The sequence below is a fragment of the Phaenicophaeus curvirostris genome, chromosome 3 (genome assembly GCF_032191515.1).
Source record: "Phaenicophaeus curvirostris isolate KB17595 chromosome 3, BPBGC_Pcur_1.0, whole genome shotgun sequence".
Classification (NCBI taxonomy): domain Eukaryota; kingdom Metazoa; phylum Chordata; class Aves; order Cuculiformes; family Cuculidae; genus Phaenicophaeus; species Phaenicophaeus curvirostris.
The window spans coordinates 33527576-33544641 of NC_091394.1; the positions used below are offsets into that span (position 1 = coordinate 33527576).

The window sequence follows — 17066 nt, forward strand, 5'->3', positions numbered from 1 at the left end:
GTTTTGGTAAGATGGTTAACTGTCCTCCCTAGGGTGCCTAATAGCTTATCATAAACTAATCAGTCCCCTGGGTATATGAAGAGGTGAAACACAGCCAAGATAGAGCCTGTGACTTCCCCCAGACGTGTGATAACTCTACCGTTTTACCCTATTCTTTGGGGAGCTTGCTTACTGCTATTTTAAAGACCTCATTACTTAAGAAATTATCCATGTTTAGAGATTTTAGGAAGTTTTAAAGGAGTATATTTGCTGAAGAACCTTTGAACTTGTCAGCTTTCATATTATTTATGTCAAATCTGTACTAAACAGCATTTCAAATTCAGTGTGAAATATGCTGAACATGTTGTTGCTGCCGCTTGTGTTTACAAAAAGTGCCTACCTCCACAGCCTCTGTGGCTTGCCAGACACTAGCAGATGAGGAAAGGGCCAAATCCTTTCTCCAGCTGTTAGTAAGTAGGGGTGGCGAAAACTTCTAGCTTCAGAAACTCCATTTGAAGTTTAGATGAAGGAACAAGCAAAACAAATCTGGTGATGACTCTCTTCTGATTTTTGGTGGAATGGTAGTTGCACATTACTATGTGTGAAATGAGTGGGTAGGTTAAGAAAAGCTTTTCACCTTACAGTGAAAAGTAAGTTACTTAGATGGCGGTTTTACTTGCCTTCTCCTTTTAGTTTTTTGTTTTAACTTATTCAAATATAAGCTTGTCTGCTGTACAGACGAGATGACTACCAATTTCTTGAATTCTTCTCTTGTGTCTCTTAATATTGAGCGGTTGAGCTCCGTAAGGCATATATTAAACTTACTACAAAACAGTAATGTCTGAACTCAATGTGTAGTATAGCTCCTGCTGTTTAGTATGTGAGTGAAGTATGAGTTCTGATGTTGAGGTTTTCTTTGTCCTTTACTTTTTCCCTGACTGAATGTCATTTTTATGTTTGGAGGATGGGATCCATCATTTGGGTAGATAGACAGTTTGTTCATTTAAGGAGTTGAAACCTAATCAAAGAACGAGATCAGATTTTTTTTCATTTGTTGCTCTTTGAAACCACATTAGATCTTGTTCACCCCTGGTTGTAGGGTAGATTCTAAGTGACCTCAGCAAGATTCATGTAAGTATATATATTGCCATAGTAAGTACTGGCTTAAAACTGTGAAGCAAGGTGATTTCATTCCTAGAATTAAACGAAAGTGGCTGTGTGGGTGTATATGTATATGTGACTGAGAATATGTTCACGTTGAAACATCAATCCTCAAAAGAAGTACAAATTTCAGTATCATAGGTCTGATTGTGATACTTCAATGTTGCTGTGCTATGTGTGCATATATGAGAGTGGTTAGTCAGGGTTCTACTGGCAAACTCTTAATGTCATAGTGCAGAAATTGGGGGAGGGATAAGTGTGTGCACAGACCACTTGGTCAATATTTTTATTGTTGTTTGATTTACTCTACAATGAACACCTCTATCTACTACTTCAGGCAGAATTGTGTTGAACCTCTCCATAATTCATATTAGTTTGTTTCAGGCTAAAGTTTTAGTATGTCAATAGGAGTCAGCAGAAGGAAACGAGTTTCCCATTTTGTACGTGAATTGTGGGAAGAATTGTCTGTATCATGTGTTTGATAGCAGTGTGTGAAGCACTGGTAGTAGAATTGTTTCTTTGGAAGAGGAGGGTGGTTTTGGACTAGCAGCAGACAGTTTTTGCTGGAGGAATAGCAACTTGAAACTTCACTCACTGAAAAAACCTGTTCACAATTTTGTCTGTTTTGTTTTGTTTTGTTTTTTTTTCCCCAGCGTTCCTGAAATAAACTTCCTGCAATTCTTTGCAGTGTGCAGGTGTCCAGGCTCCCCTTTACTCATGGTCGCCTGTGCAGCCCATCAGACGACCGAAGGCTGTGCCTAAAATTCTGTCAACTGTGCAGCGCCCTGCAACGTTCTTGATATAGTTACGGTGGACACCTTGTGCAGCTACAGGCTATAGCATCCCCTCCTAGTCTGAACAACTGAGTATTGCGTGCCAGGAGTCTACGCGTGTGGAAGACTGCCTGGAATAGAAAAAGGAAAGCTGCAGAGATTGTAAGCTGCTGCTTGATCCGTGTGACTGTTGTGCGGAGGAGCATCAGAACTTTGCTGGATGGATCCAACAGCTCATTGCAGAGTAGAGGGTCAGTCTCACTGATTATTTGCGGTTATTAACTTTAGTGGATTTTTTGTTTGTTTTGTTTTGTTTTGTTTTTGTAATTTTCTTTGCATGCCTAAGAGGATTCTGGCCTCACATTCAGGATCCTCATGTTCAGGAAACTTCAGGCTGTTCCTACTGAAGGGCTTTGAAGATCAGCAGGCATTTCCTCCAGAGTTTACAGCATTACTGGAGGAGCCAGTTGCTGAAGAAGTCTTCAGGCCTATGCACCCAATGTTGGTCATTCCGTACCTCACCAGCACGTGGATTATGCTGTTTGCAGACTGTCTATGCTCCACGATGACCTCTGTGGATTCCTCATGAGCTTTTACAAGGCCAGACCTGTGTACTTTGTAAAATCCTTTGAAAATGTCTGCTAGGCTTTTAAAGTGCCACAGCAAAATCTATACTACAAGGAACTACAAGGTCAGCAGCTGGATGTAGTGGTGGATGAAGGAGAAAGTGTGTGTATATGTAGTCCTTGTTTTGAAAATACATCTTTTTCCAGTCAGACAGAGATAAATCGTTTCTGAGGAGTCTTGTACTCATCTGATGAAGCTGAGGGACTTTTGAATTCCATAAGAAACTGTTGAACTGGATCCCCGTGCCCTTTGTTTTGCACACATGTTGCAGTCTACGAAAATTAACAGATGCTGTTTCATTTTGTCAGTGTGCAGGAAACACCTCCCACAGGTTAGTTTCACTGCATGCACTTCAAAATAGAAAGAAATCTCACCCTGTAGAATACCACTGGCAACCAGTACTGCTGGTTAAAATTTTCCTAGTGGCTTTCCTGTGAGGATCTCAACTTGAAGAGGCTTGCCAGCACCATCTACTGCTGTAATTAATTTGCCTAACTAAAACATGAAAGAGATGTTTTATTTCAGAATTTAGAGCTCCACAAACAACCCTGACGGCAACCTGCCCAACCAGTGGGCGTGCTCACAAGACTGTGGCAACTTGTTCATCGGTGGTGGGAGAAAGATGTTTTTCTCAAGGTTCTCCCTTCACCTGGAGGAAGAAATAAAACTGGGGTACTCTGGCATCTATGGCAAATACATATCTAGAATAACCCCAGGTAAAATTAAACAGCTGGCTTGTGTCTCTTATCTGTGGTTCAGAACAACAGGAGAATGGCAAGCGGTGGTTGTCTATGCTTAATATCACACAGAGATGATGTAGAAGGTGTGTATCTGTTCCTGGTCCTTAGATTTTATGAGATGGTTGACTTGAGAGCTCGTTTTGCCTCATTCAGTGCAGGGCAGGGGCGTGCCTCTAGCTAGTGGATATGCCAAGGATCTGCCTGCTATGGAGATATGAGCTAGGAGGGAGCACTACATGTTATCTTGCTCACAAAAAAGTTGTGTAGCCATTTCAGAAACTGCAGTTGGAGCCTGACATTACAGATGTCTCCAAGGGAGATAGGACAGCTAGGGTTGTACAGCATGCTTCTGAATCCCTTTGCTCCAGCACGTCTCTCTTTCCTCCCTGTGGCATGTAGTTTCCCCTATTAAAATTTCAAGCTAAAATTAAAAAATCTGTTTCGGGGGTGTATTTCAACATTTTAAATTGTCTTGATTATAGACTTGTTGTTGATTGGACAGTGTGATAGAGGGAGTAGTTCCTGTTCTGACTAGAAAGAGAAAGACAGGAAGATAATGATGTTAACAAGTTTGGGGGGGAAAAGGAGTTGTTTGTTTAGAAAAAGCCTAGTTGCTAAAGTCTGTGGAGCAAAGGAACCCTGCTGATAACACAGATGAAATAGTCTGCCTCTTTCCGAAATTTAGAGGAAAGGAGCTTTGTAATAAATGGCTGCCATGTGGCAGCTGTCTCCCAGCTTCGTGAGCCTGGCAGTAGTTAATCCTGTCAGCAAGTCATGCTCCCTGGAAAAGAGCAGCAAGAAGAGCTGCAAACTCTTGAATCATTCTCTCTGCAAAATATTTTTATGTTGAATCTCTTTCTGCTTAAAATGAGTTTGGTAATTTGGTGGAGGTTCTCATCTTTAAGTAGCATTACAGTGCAGCTGTGTTGGCTTTTAAGTAAAACGTTAGTAATGTGATGAGATGTTGCAATTCTTTTCTCTCTTTAAAAAAAGAAAACTGTTTGGTTTTGGAAGGTGTATGTTCCAGGGTACAAAAGTTGCTGTGTAAGGAAGGGATGCTCTGTGTTCTGAGATCATGATTATCCTTAAAAGCTTGAGGCTTGAAAATTAACCTGTTCACATCAATTTGCTTTTTGTATTTTGCCGAGCCTGTAATTTTTCTGTCCTTTTGCCGTAACCCAGAAACTAGAACTTTGACATAAAAAAAAAAAGAGAGTTTGAGATTTTTGTGCAGCAGTGTAACCCCGTCAGATTTTTACAGGGCTTATGATAAAATTGAGATGGTTGACAGTGTTGCCACCAGGAAATCAGTTTTCTTCCCTCTAGTGTCTACTCTTTTCATTTCTCATGTTGTGCGTTATTTTACTGCGTTATCTTGCGAGATGTAAAGTGCTTTGGTATGCTGCCTGGTGTGGTGCTCCAAGCCGACAGTGTGCTGGCATCTTCTGCAAAGGCAGTGTGAGTGGGCTGCAGAGGATGCGATGGGAGCTCTGTGGTAAGCGAGCTGATGTTCTCCCCCTTGGGCTTTGCCTGTGCAAGGAAGTTTGCTAGCATGTGGATGCAGTTACAGTGGTGAAACGCCATGTGGGAAATAGCTACTCCAAAAGGAAAGACTCTTTTCCTGGTTTAGCTTACCCTCTTTCCAGAACAGTTTTTGTAAAATTGCCCATGCTTTCAGTCCCTCTGTGAAGCTCTTTTTAAATCTGTCCTGGAGGAAGAAGATCACAACCAGGGTGCAACACAAGAAGCAGGGCACTAGTACAGGAGATTTTCTGTGTTTTCCTCAGCGTGATTTATTCTGTCCCTCTGTAATCCCTGCCGAACCGATCCTGCACACACACAGCTCTGGCTACATGTGAAGAGCAAGCATGAGAGAATGAAATGTTTGCTTGTTTCTCCATCCAAGTTTGCTTTAAACCTTCGTTTGGAGTCCCAGGTTCTGAAGCTGCCCTTGCCTGAGCTGCTGGCCGTGAGGGTGAAGGATGGGGATGGGGACAGGATCTCCCTCCCTGACAGCTGCAGGCGCCAGTTGCCAGCGAGCAGCCTGGCTGCATGGTTTTGTGGCTTTTCTTCCTCTCGTTATTACTGTTCCTTCTTGTTTCCATGATGCTGTGTGAAGAACAACCAGACCGATTGTCTCCTCTTGGGTTGGGTGCCTGGGCATCTGCACAACCAGTTGGTATGGCACGGGAGCCTCTGTTTATTCAGTGACACCAGGGGCTATTGATGGCAGGCTAGGGCTGTGCTGCTGCTGCACAGATGCTTGTTCTTGGCCCACCTTAAAAGGACAAGATATCCCGTGGTTTAGACTGGCCATATATTGTCAGGGATGTCAGCGTCTCCGTCACAGCTACTCAGCCAAGCCCAGCATCCCGCTTTGCCCGCCCCACGTCCCTGCAAGCCTCTCTCCAGTTGGAGCTGAGGGGTATTGCAATTCAGACTGTTTGGAGGGGAGGTCGCTTTTCTTCTGTGTTACTCAGAAATGTTTTCCATCTGGCTCTCCCAAGTGCAGTCTGTCTAGCTCACTTCCCGGGCTCTTGGGCAAATATTCTGCTCCCTCAGCCCAGTGCTTCCTTAGCCATGTAGGTGATGGGACATCAACCTATAGCTTTCCTCCACTCTGCATTTTAAGTTAATTGGTTTTGGCAGGGCAAAGCAAAAATGAGAAAAAAAACAACTAAACCCACAGAACTACGTTTCAGATTGTTTTCTCCTTTTGTGTCCCTCTTCCCCTTGCTTCTCTGAGGCGGCAGCAGCAGCAGATGGGTTTTCGTGTCCCAAGGCCGTGGTTCCTTGGGGTCGCTGGTGCTCCCCTCAGGCAGGCACACTTCTGCTTCCTTGGTCTGTTGGGCAGGGAGACACATGTGACTCGGGAGCCTGCTGGTCCTCGCTTCGGATTCCCCCTGCCCCTCTACTCTCTCGCCTTGTCCTCGCCTTCTTTGGGGCTGTGTGGGCAGCTGTGTGATGCCCCCATTCCCACCTTTGTGAGACTCCTCCATCCCACCTGCCAAGAGAAGGTTGTTTCTTCCTGTCCCTGGCTCTGCTGCAGGCTCCCCGTCTCCCAGCGGGGCATGAGCCAGTCCTGGTGGGAGGGAGAGCCATGGTGGCCGGACGAGGGAAAGCCAGTCAGTGTAGGGAGAGACCCCGGGCTGTGTCCCAAGGAGCGCCGCCCTGCCGTGGCCGGTGCCAGCCCGGGGAGTGGGGGGCAACGCAGAGGGACTTTCTCGGGTCGTCACTTCATCTAAGGCAAATAAACTGGAGTCAAAGCCAAGAAACACATCAACTTCCTGGAACTCTGCGAGCCGTCCGCACAGCTGTCCCCGCTCCCCAAACACATGCAAAGCAGAGCTTATAAGGACAGACAGTATTGCTTTTGTGTTGCTCCCCAGCCAGCGGGGAGGGCACAGAGGAGGGGGTGCACCAAGTAATCCCCAAGACCCATCTTGTCTCGTGTTCCCCTCACATTGCCATGGTTCCCAGTGACTGGGGGGAGTCCCAGTGGATGGAAGGATGCTTGCAGTCCTGTACACGGGATGGAGTGGAGGGATGTCTCCTTGTGTGCATGATGGGAAACGTGTAAGCATTTATTTTCTATGTAGGTTTTAAGAATCATCTTCTAATGACTTAGAGCCACTTGTTTTACTCTGCTGTTGCCCTGGCTTTATTTTTCTCTTGTGTCTTAAAGTGGTGCTGGTGGCCTCGCTGTCTTCAAGAAATCTCAGAATCCTTTTTGCTTGAACAGGCTCTCGAAGCTGACTGCAGTTTGGTGACAGAGGCTTCCTGGAGGGCCAGGTGCTCACCCACAAGCTGATGCGAATAGCAAGGATGAGGAGTGGCTTGTAGAGGCTTCTTTGACTGGGGGGTGGAGGAGGTCTGAGGTGTTAGAAAAATCTCATAATTCAGCAGCAGCAGTGCAGAGCCCTGATGCAGCCGCGGGTTATTGCAGCTCTTTGTGGTGCCGTGCATTTTGTGTGGTGTTGCCATCCCCAAGAATGACAGTGCTGGTCAAGGGCTTGGTGCAGGCCTGGGTCAAACCCTCTGGGGTGACTGCTGAGTGTGCCAGCTGATACCTGGGCTTTTGCCGTACGAGCGTGGGGGCTGTCAGTTTTTGCTTTTGCTCTCCATGCTAGAGCAACATGTGCCTCAGTTCTCCTTTCTAGCTTAGCACTGGCTCCTGCGTGAGGGCTGTTCCCACAGCACTTGTGAAAGGAGCAAATGTTGATACGGTGTTCAGGTTAGCAAATTGAGTGTTGGGTCAAGAAGACAGGTACTAATGCATTTTGCATTAAGGCTGCCTGGTGTCTGAGTGCATTGCAGCAAATCAGTTGGACTGTATAGGTGAATTTAATCCAGGAAACCCTTCCTTTGCAGGTACAGGATCTCACTGTTAGATTAGTTCCTTGTTTTCAATGTATTACATCAATGTAATACCAGACTATCATGGTGATTCAGAGTTGTCGTTTGCTTAAGGCATTAACTGAGTTCAAATTCCGGTATGCTTTATGGAGAGATGCTTTTGGTCATCTGAGCCGACATCCTGAGGATCATTAGTGGTCTGTAAGTCATAGAAGGGGATTTTTAAAACCTGCATAAAAACTAAATGCATACATATAACCTGTCGTGCACACAAGGAGATACAAAACCAGAAGGAGTAAATATGTCTGAATATTTAAAATTTAGCCTAATTGTTAGGTGTTGGGGCAGCAGTCTAGAAATACAGGGGTCATCTTGTTCCTGTTTGGTGTTCCTTCTCTCGTCCCTGCCCCCAAAGCAGAAGGTATTCCCTAGCTCAGTGTTAAGGCATGACCATGAGCATGTGCTTTGCTTTTTTATTCGGTGTCTGGGTGTATCTATCTGTGTACGTGTTGTGTAAGAAAAGGCACATGGGTGTTATGGATTCATAGGATCATTTTAGGAAGAAAAGAATTACATGCCCACTAATGCAGGTAAAAGACTTGTATTGCTGATAGCTCAGAGAGTTCACAAGCAAGAGGGGCAGTCTGGCTTTTGATGCTCAGAACGTACCTTTTAAGAGGTGCTGCTGGTTTTGATTGTTGTCTAATTTAGAGTTTGTTTTATTTCATTTTGTTTTTCCCTGGAGGAAAACATTAGTTATAGGTACAAGTTCATAACCTTTAGGGTAACATTCCTGGTTTTTACCAAATGCTAAGTGAAAGAACGACCACCAGATACTCATTTTTTATGCTTGTCTTCCTTTCCCCAAAGGCTGCTTTGTACTGGTGCTCTGGCAGCAGTGACAGGGAGGTGACTCTACTGCTGGGATGCCGAGTCAGCATCAGCTCTTCAGTAGCAAAGGCAGTGTTGGTATTAAAAAGGTCAGTTGGGAAAACTATTTTGTTTGGTTTTCCTTTGCCTTGAGGCAGTGTTATGAATAGTATTAACTCTTTTTTTCTTCCCACATGAGCCTTTTCACCCCCTTTTCTTCCTACCAGCTTTGATGCAAAATCACATGCAATATGCCGTGTGGTTTGGTTGTGCACATCTCTTGGGGCAGGAGTGACCATTTGTGTTTGAGAGTGTCACCATGTGCGCTGGGAACAAAATGTGTTCCTCTGTGTAGAAGCTTAGTAGGAGAGCAGTGCATCAGGAGCCATTCAATGCGTAGTGTAGCGATTCTCAGGTATTATAATCTCAAGAGTAAATGGTAAACTTTTGTTTATTCAAATGCTATATCCCTCTTTGAAGTTAGGTTCTCGTCTAAATTTGTATACTAGCTCTGGCCTTCATTTTAAATGATCCTTGGGTTTTTTTCTACCACTTAGAAAAACAGTAGGAAAGCCTTGAGTAAGCTAAAAGCCTTGCTAAGATGGAAATTGTGAAGAAGGCCCAGGATTCTTGTTTGGGTCTCATGAGAAAAAGTGGTTTGCAATGCATGTGTGTGAGGTTGCACATTCCTAAAACTGTTGCGTTGTTTCCCCTGTTTCTCCTGCCCCCTGTGTTCTGTACTATGTAGTATGGCATGTTTAATGAAACCAATAAAAGTATTTGGCTGAAAGTGTTAATCTTTCCCTGGCCCAATTAGTGCATGGCTTCTGCTTTAACATTAATATAGGTTTTTTTCGGATGGCAGAACAATGAGCAGCTTTGTGTTACGCACCGGGTTTTCCCTCTCCTTGCCTGTATTATGTGTTTCTTCCTATCCATTCCAAAGGGAGAGCTCATGCAAAGACAGTGGAGCAATCTAGAGTGAAGACTTGTATGAGCTCCCGGAGACCAGGACATGCTGCTCCATGCTTGTGTAGCTGCCTGTCAATGATAAATCAAGTGACTGTGACTCTGAACACTACTCATTTCTTCTTCTTTCTTCTTCCTTCCCCTATGGTCTGTGTTCCCCTTTTTGCTTCATCCGTGATGTTCTTCTCCAGAAGGAGAAGCAGCTGTAACTGTTGAGAGTGGTCTTAAAACAAGAAAATTAAATACAAATAAATACACATAAGCAATGGGGGGAAGTAGCTGTTGATGGGCTGAGCTTTAACGTATGGTGGAGTCACACTTTCTCCCAAAGGAGGAAATAGATCTAGCAAGTGTCTTCCTGTACAGACTGAATGGGAAGCAACAAGGTGTTTTTTCTTACTTTTTGGCTCTGCTTTTTCAGTGACTCTCCCATTAGCTGGTTATGTGAGGGGTGAGTCTCCATCAGAAACAGGAGCTAAAAGCCCCTTAGGTTTTTCTGTGAGATCGAGGTTGCTCCAGTTTCATGGTTTCAACATAGTTTCAACAACATCGTCAAGTGGAAGGGACACTTTCCCGCAGACAAACCACATCTCAGTGTGGTGGTGCGAAGAAGGCTGCTGGTTGTTTTGTATGGGTCCACCCCTCCTTAGTTAGCACTCTCACTCTGTTACTTGCTCTCTGTTCTTCCTCCTTTTCGCACAGGATAACAGTGGCACTGGGGTGTTTCTTCAAAGTCAAAGATTACTTGAATGCTTGTGACCACTTCCCCGTTTCCTAGAGGCTTTGGTCCAATGTTGAATGCAACCTGAGGCTGCACTGTTCGCCATTTATTTCCTGTTTGTCCTCTTTCCTAGAGGTCTTTGTTTTCTTTTGAGGAGAGGGAGGAAGAAAGCTCCAACAGCACGACCTCCAAACGGGGGCATTTGGTGTGAGCTGGAGAAGGCTCAGTCCTGAAGGCACAGTGACATAGGGTATCTATGCTGGTTGCTGCCTGTCTGATTCCCTGAGGTTCATAGGTGCTGTGGAAAAAAGAAAAAAAAACAAAACCAAAAAAAGACTTCCTAAGACTTCCCCATCCTCAGTGATGCATTTATTTAAAGAAAAAAAAAAAAGCTGCTAGAGAAATCTCTTGGTATGCTCCTGCCTAAAGGCTCTCTGCCATGGGTTTTCCCACAGGAAGGAGTCATTTGGCCCAGTATTCTTATTGTTTCTATATCCTATTGCAAACAGAAAGTTATGCTTCTGAAATTGATGTGTGCTACTCATTCAGTTGTCTTTGTTTCAGTGGTGCATTTTTGCTTCATGCAAGAGAGTGGAAAATACATATGTAAATAGAAGTATGCAACAGTAATGCCTATTCTTGCAGAAATTAAGTCGTGATCTTTCAACTGCTTCCAAAATCAGGATTTTTTAATGTATGGAAAGCGTTTCTAAAAACAAGATCTGTGACTATACATCTTTGTTTGCATTAGCAGGAAGATGTTTAGATACAGAAATAAAATTAACTGTTGGTTCATAGAAATTATGAAAGGCTGTAATACCACAATGCATAGTTTTCCTCCAGAAGGAAGAATTGAGAGCGAAGTGGCAGGTGTTTCTATACCAGGAGGTGGATTTGCTAATGTATGCATGTTTGCCTGCCTCTTCTCTTTGTGGTGAACATTTCCCTTTTTCACTGTTGCTAAAAGCAGCACTAGGAATTTTGACTAAGGTTCTCTGGGAATTTTCTCAGCTATGTTAAAGTTACCTTGGCCAACACAGAAGTTCTCACAGTTACACAATAGATTGACTTTTCCCAGGGTGAATCAGCGGTGACACTAATGTTCTAGGTATCGACTGAAAGAGGAATGAATAGGTCTAATTTGGAACGAAGAGATGTTTTGTTTCGTTGGATTTTGTAAGGATGAGAGCACCTATTTGCATTGTTTTAACAGAACAGCCTGCAAATAATTTAAACTGGTCCTTACTTTTGGTGCTACTAAGCAGATACAGCAAGAAACTTTGAAGATTTAGGCCACTCTTGAAAGTAACTCTTTTGCTTATTCTCTTCAAAATTAAGTCAACTAGCACATAAATGGTTAAAAAAAGATCGGGGCAGGGCAAGAATAAATGACTGTATTGCTCTTGAATGAGATGGACCTTTTTTAAAAACAAACAAAATAACAGTGAAGTTCTAACAGTTAAGGACAAACAAAATAAAGACAAATAAACAACTCCCATAACTAGTGAGTACAATACAGAAGGATGAGTGCTTGGCGTCACCTTGGATCAAGAAATCCCTGTATTGCAGGAACCACTAGTGTTTTGGTAGCAAAAAAGTAAAATAATGGTCAGGGAAGAGTTGCTTTGAATTCTTCAGGATAGCGTAAAATAGTCTTTTTGTGTGGTTTTGAGAATGCAAATCGAAAACAGTGTTTGTTAAGAAGCTGTTGTTATCCAGAGCCTTAGACACCAGGCTTCACGGGGTTTTGTCTCTAGACTCCGCTGTCTCGCTAGGTAAAATCATCCATGTGCTGCTCCTGAGAGGGTTGGTGGTTAGATGAAGGAAGCTTTAATCTACAGCTTTGTCTGACATTGTGTGAAAAGAGGAACTGCTTGACACAGGTTGGGCCTTTTCTCTTGTGCATTCTAAAATGTCAGTAGTTGGGATAACGTAGTCATTTATTGTTTGCAAATGCTGTCCAAACAGCATTCAAAGATGTGTTACATGACTGATTTACATATCATCCTTGAGAATATGTTTTCTTAAAGGGAAGAAACCTTGCTGAGTAACCTGCAGTTTGAGGTTGATGGTCTCTGTTTTCTGAAAAAAGGAAAACCTGTATTGAGTTTGCTGGTGAAATGTCCACAGTGTGTTTGTTTCCATAATGAAATAAACATTTTGCTTTAAGGTTATGAGGGTGTATATCGCCATTAAAAATGTATCACTGGTTTTCCATATTATGAATAACCTTTTCCAGAGGCTATCGCCACTCATGCCACAGGTAGAGAACTCCTGTCTTTCTCATGCGTTGATCATTCCTCATGTTTAACTGCCCTGTCATTCTCCACAAACAGAACAGGCATCCTTCCTGAAACCCTAGCGACAGCATAGTAAGTTTGTGGTTTCAGGAGGGGATGTGGAGAAATTCTATTGGAACATACAATGGTTGCTTATGTCTTCAGCTCATCTGGAAACCTTGGGCAGTGGGTGTGAGGAATTGTGCCCAGTGGTCCCAGAAACCTCAGTAGTCATTTCACCACTGCTAGAAGGAAGAAAAAGGTCGCCATGAATTCATGTATTGGAGTAAAATGTTAATCCTTCAAGAAGAGAAGTGGGGAGGAGTGTGTGTATGAAACAGAATTGCTTAAATTTTCCAGCTGCAGAATATTCTCCCAACTTCTTAACGAAATGTCATGACCATTTGTGATATGCTACCTTGCTCTCTGCTTCTTTCCCTCCTCCTTTTTTTGCTGGCTCAGTACTGGGGACCAAGCTGATATGGGTTTCCTCTTTGTTTGCCCAGGTTTCACCCCCGGCAGAGGCAGCAGCATCTTCCAGCCTGGTGCTGGATTGCTTGTGGAAGCAGATGCTTGGCTGCGCTGCCATGGTTTATGTGCTTCTGTCATCAGACCTACATACCTGTCAGGGGAGCCCTCAAACTAAAAGGCTGTTAAAATGTTATTTTGTTAAAGTGGCTTCTAGAGAAACTTACTCTCTCTCTCTCTTTTTCTCTTCTCCCTCACATAGTGCTGGAGGGTGCTGCTGAAGAAGAGGCTGAAGAGCCAGACCCTACTATACATACTACACTAAGTGAGGAGACCAGCAGCCAAGAAGAGTGCCACAGTCAATCAGGGGATAAAAATGAAGGTAATTGGTTTGATGAACTCTGTGAGACTCCCTAAATTAAGGCATTGATTAAGGCTTGTAGAAACACCGGTAACCCTTATCTGTGTCAAGATTGTAAAATACATTGGTCAGAAGCACTGGTGCATATATTCCTTTCCACATCTCTAACCTTTGTCTGTCTGAAAAGTGAAAAATAAGTTGAGCAAAAGCATGGGCACATAAGTACTTCACTGCCACTGCAGGCTTCCAAACTAGGATTTTCTTGGCTCCTGATGACTTGGCACCACATTACTTGGCCTCAAAAAACCCACATGTTTATAATGCTCATAAACTTATCTTCCAGAGGCAGTATTATGCAGAGATCAAATGTTCACAGACAAACATGTTCCTCCTTGTTCGCTCTCACATCCTCTTGTGTTACAGTGACTTTCTCACAACATGCATTAAGATTCTGCACTCTTCACCAGAGGTGACAGAGCAATAGACTTGTTCCTTTTTGTTAGGGAGAGTTCTTCAGGGGAAAAGGAGTGTTTAGTTTGAAAGTATTTTCCTTTTCAAACTTGTAAAGAGGGAAGTGGAAAGCCTTACCTATGTATTTGACTTGTCTGTATATTGAGAAATCAGAGATGAGAGTTCAGGCATTTTGGATTTGGTATCTGAGACAGGAGCATCCTTGCTACATACAGAATGTGGTGGAGAAGTCTGAATCTGACAGCTTTAGCCATGGCCCTAGTCGTGGATGTAACACATATACTCCATGGACTGATGTGACTTGATAGACCAAAAAAAAGAAAAGAAATCTACATAGATATGTCAGAAAAGAGGCATTTGAGGAGGTTTAGGGTTTTGTTTTGGTGGTTTTTTTGCAAATTTAGCATATTCCATGTACATAGCTAGTTTCAGCTATACTAGAAAGAGAAGCCAGTATCCTATACAGTGTTACTAATGCCTTAATTGTGCAGTTCTGCTCAAAACACGTGCTTGCTTTAATGGTTCTGCTTGCCAGTTTGTACGTTCATCAGTACTGCTCTGCTAGTTCATGGTGATCACAAGATACCATGAATAATACCATTTTACAGCAAGAGAGCTTAGGGTAAATCACTCTGTAAGCCCCTACTGAATTGAGGGTGAAACTGGAGATAATGTGAATGTCCTATGAGAAGAAATATACACCTTGCCCTGTACGTTCCAGTATAAGCAACTTTTCCTGTTACAAGAGCGCTAGTTATTATGGGCTGTTGCCTGTGCTCCATGGTGATCCAGCAGAGTGTGATATGAGTTACAGGCAACTGAAAATATTTTGGGGTTTGGTTGTTTTTTTTTCAAATGGCCTAGCAACTCCTATGTGTATTTTTGTTTTTAATTCCAGAGGAGCAGCTGGAAAGCTTAAACAGCTACAAGGTGTCACCAAGTTCACCACATAGTTTGGACGGAGCAGACTTGTCCTCCATTGACGCCATGATGTCAGCAGTGATGAATGTGGGGAAGATTGCTGAAAATGGTGGGAACTCTCAAAACATCAAATCCCCCTCGAAGTCTCCTGCACCAAATCGGATTGGCAGGAGGAACCAGGTGTGTAAACTCAAATGCAGGGAGAGCGAAGGGGAGACAAGCAACTGCATGGGAAGTGGGAAGAAGTAATTACGTTTCTTTTATTGTTTTGCCTGCCATTCTCTCAGCAGGTGTTTCTTGCCTCCACCACTGGTCCTCTGTGTATGTTTCCTGGTGGCTCTCTAGAACATAACTTTAGAAAGCTGGTAATCAAAGGGGTCTGCTTGCTTGGATTCACAAATAAAACATGAGCTCCAATGGCAATCTGGTCTAGCAGATGCCACTACCAGTGGCAAAGCCATCTAAGAATTTACACTTTTCCTCTGCTGCATCCTTTTTCCAGGCTCTTGCATTTGTCTGATCTGTTGGGGGATCAGTTCATTTCATGAAACTAGGAGAAAAGTAGCTCAGAGAGGAGCAAAGTGGTGTGTCAGAGCTTGCCTCACCCATCATGTGGGACCCCTCATGAGGTGTGCAGCTATCCCTGGGAAGGATCCACATGGTTTAAGGTTCAAGGCAATGCTACAACAAAACATCCATCAGGACACTCAGTTTGGATGTGTGTAGTGAAAGGTGTCCTTCATTATTAATAGATCTATGAAGACCTATTGCAGAATGCTTTGTATAAATCTCGTAGAGCAAATATATGTAGCTTTTATTAGCTTTTTTCCATTTACCAGTTGATGGCACCAGTTGATAGCAATATTGATCTAAACAAGTGGAAGGAGAGAATTTTATCAGTTTATGTTTTTCACCTGCTGGGCAAATCCCTACCAATGAAGGTGCTGCAGAATGTCAAGGAATATCTCAAACCCCCGTGTCCATTTGACTTTAGATCTTGCAGTGAAGCACAGAGAATTTGTAAATTAATCAAAATGTGGCAGGGATCAGAAAGGTTGAGAGGCATGGCTCATGTGATGTTCCTGTAGTAGTTTATTAATAGCTCGCCAAGTAACTGCCCAGTTGACAGACTTACGACTTGTCTTGGATTATTTTGCTTGAAAGGAGCTAAAAGCCGTTAACTGTAAATGAATAATTTTAAATTAAGAGCCTGGATGGTATACAGGCAAGTGTGTTTGTGGGATTGTATTGTCTAGCACCTGGCTTTAATGTTTCTTTACAGTGTTCCACTTAGGGGCTGCCCTGGTTCCTTGATTTCATCATGTGAAGTGAGGCACTGGAGTTCAGACTGGTCTTAGTGGCAGTGCTGTTACACAGCTGTCCGCCAGTACACCACGTGGTTTGGCTTCAGGGAAGTTTATTAGCGTTAGTGACCTTTATTCCACCTGATATTTCGGTGGGCATTGACTCAAAGGAAGCCTGAGAGTAAATGTGACAGGATTAAGAGGGATTTTTACAGCATAAAAATAAACAAATACATTCAAAACATAGTAAATAGCCTGTTTGTTTTAAGACTGAAAGATCATTATCGCCAGAGGGGCAAAAGGCTACATTCCTGAGAAAAGAGAAGTGAGATGTGAAATATTAAGTGGGTATCAATCTGGTTAGCAACCTCTAATACAGCAAATTCCCACTTTCTGTGTAGCAGAATGAAAACACTGAATTGTTTCAGTGTGTAGCAGCATGCAGATCTCAGATTCTGGTCAGAATGTGCCCCTTATTATAATTTCAAGGATAGTAACAATTAGCTAGTTTTCTGGCTCTGACCACCGTTTCCCATGAGTTGGCAGTAAAACATTTTGCCCTGAACCTTTGTCCCAAAGTCTATGGTTCTTTTTATAATACTGACTTTATCTTGGCTCTGCTCTACCTGTAGTCTAATAAACATATTCTCACATCAACTTGCATCCATTTTAACTTCTCCTTTGCTTTACTTTCAAAGAAAATTAAAAGTGTGAAACAAACATGCTTAAGGAAGAACTGTTTCCGAGAGCAATTGTGCCAGATTGACTTACTAAAGGGAGAGTAGCTAACAAATTACCCGCTAAAGTTAGGTGCTAATTTTATCTTAGACGGTGTATTAGCTGAGTCTGTCTTTAAAATTTGTCAGTGGAGGTGCTTTTACAGTAGGGATGCTAATGTTTTTTGGTCCCAATAGGTCAGTCAACAGCATTCCTGTTGTAGCTACCCTGGATTTGCTTCAGCTGTGTTACGGTATGTGGCATGTACCCTCTGTGACCACTGGAGAAAGTTTGGGTTTTAGTTAATAATAAACCCTGGATTCAGTACTAATCAGCTCTGGCTGAGCTA

The 17066-nt window shown here is 43.1% G+C and overlaps 1 protein-coding gene across 6 annotated transcripts in view; it reads left to right on the top strand.

The window, feature by feature from the left end:
* The window catches only part of RREB1 (ras responsive element binding protein 1), a 124919-nt gene that overhangs the window by 44088 nt on the left and 63765 nt on the right, over positions 1 to 17066 (top strand). For 4 of the 6 annotated variants that reach the window (XR_011337160.1, XM_069853611.1, XM_069853607.1 and 1 more), the window contains exons 2-3: positions 13206 to 13325; positions 14674 to 14876. Coding sequence is in view for 5 of the 6 variants with exons in the window: in XM_069853611.1 (XP_069709712.1) it covers positions 13206 to 13325; positions 14674 to 14876 (323 nt within the window). In the remaining variant the exon portion in view is untranslated. Of the gene's footprint in view, positions 1 to 1793; positions 2165 to 13205; positions 13326 to 14673; positions 14877 to 17066 lie in introns of all 6 variants that reach the window. The other 2 variants (XM_069853608.1, XM_069853609.1) reach the window with 1 other exon arrangement.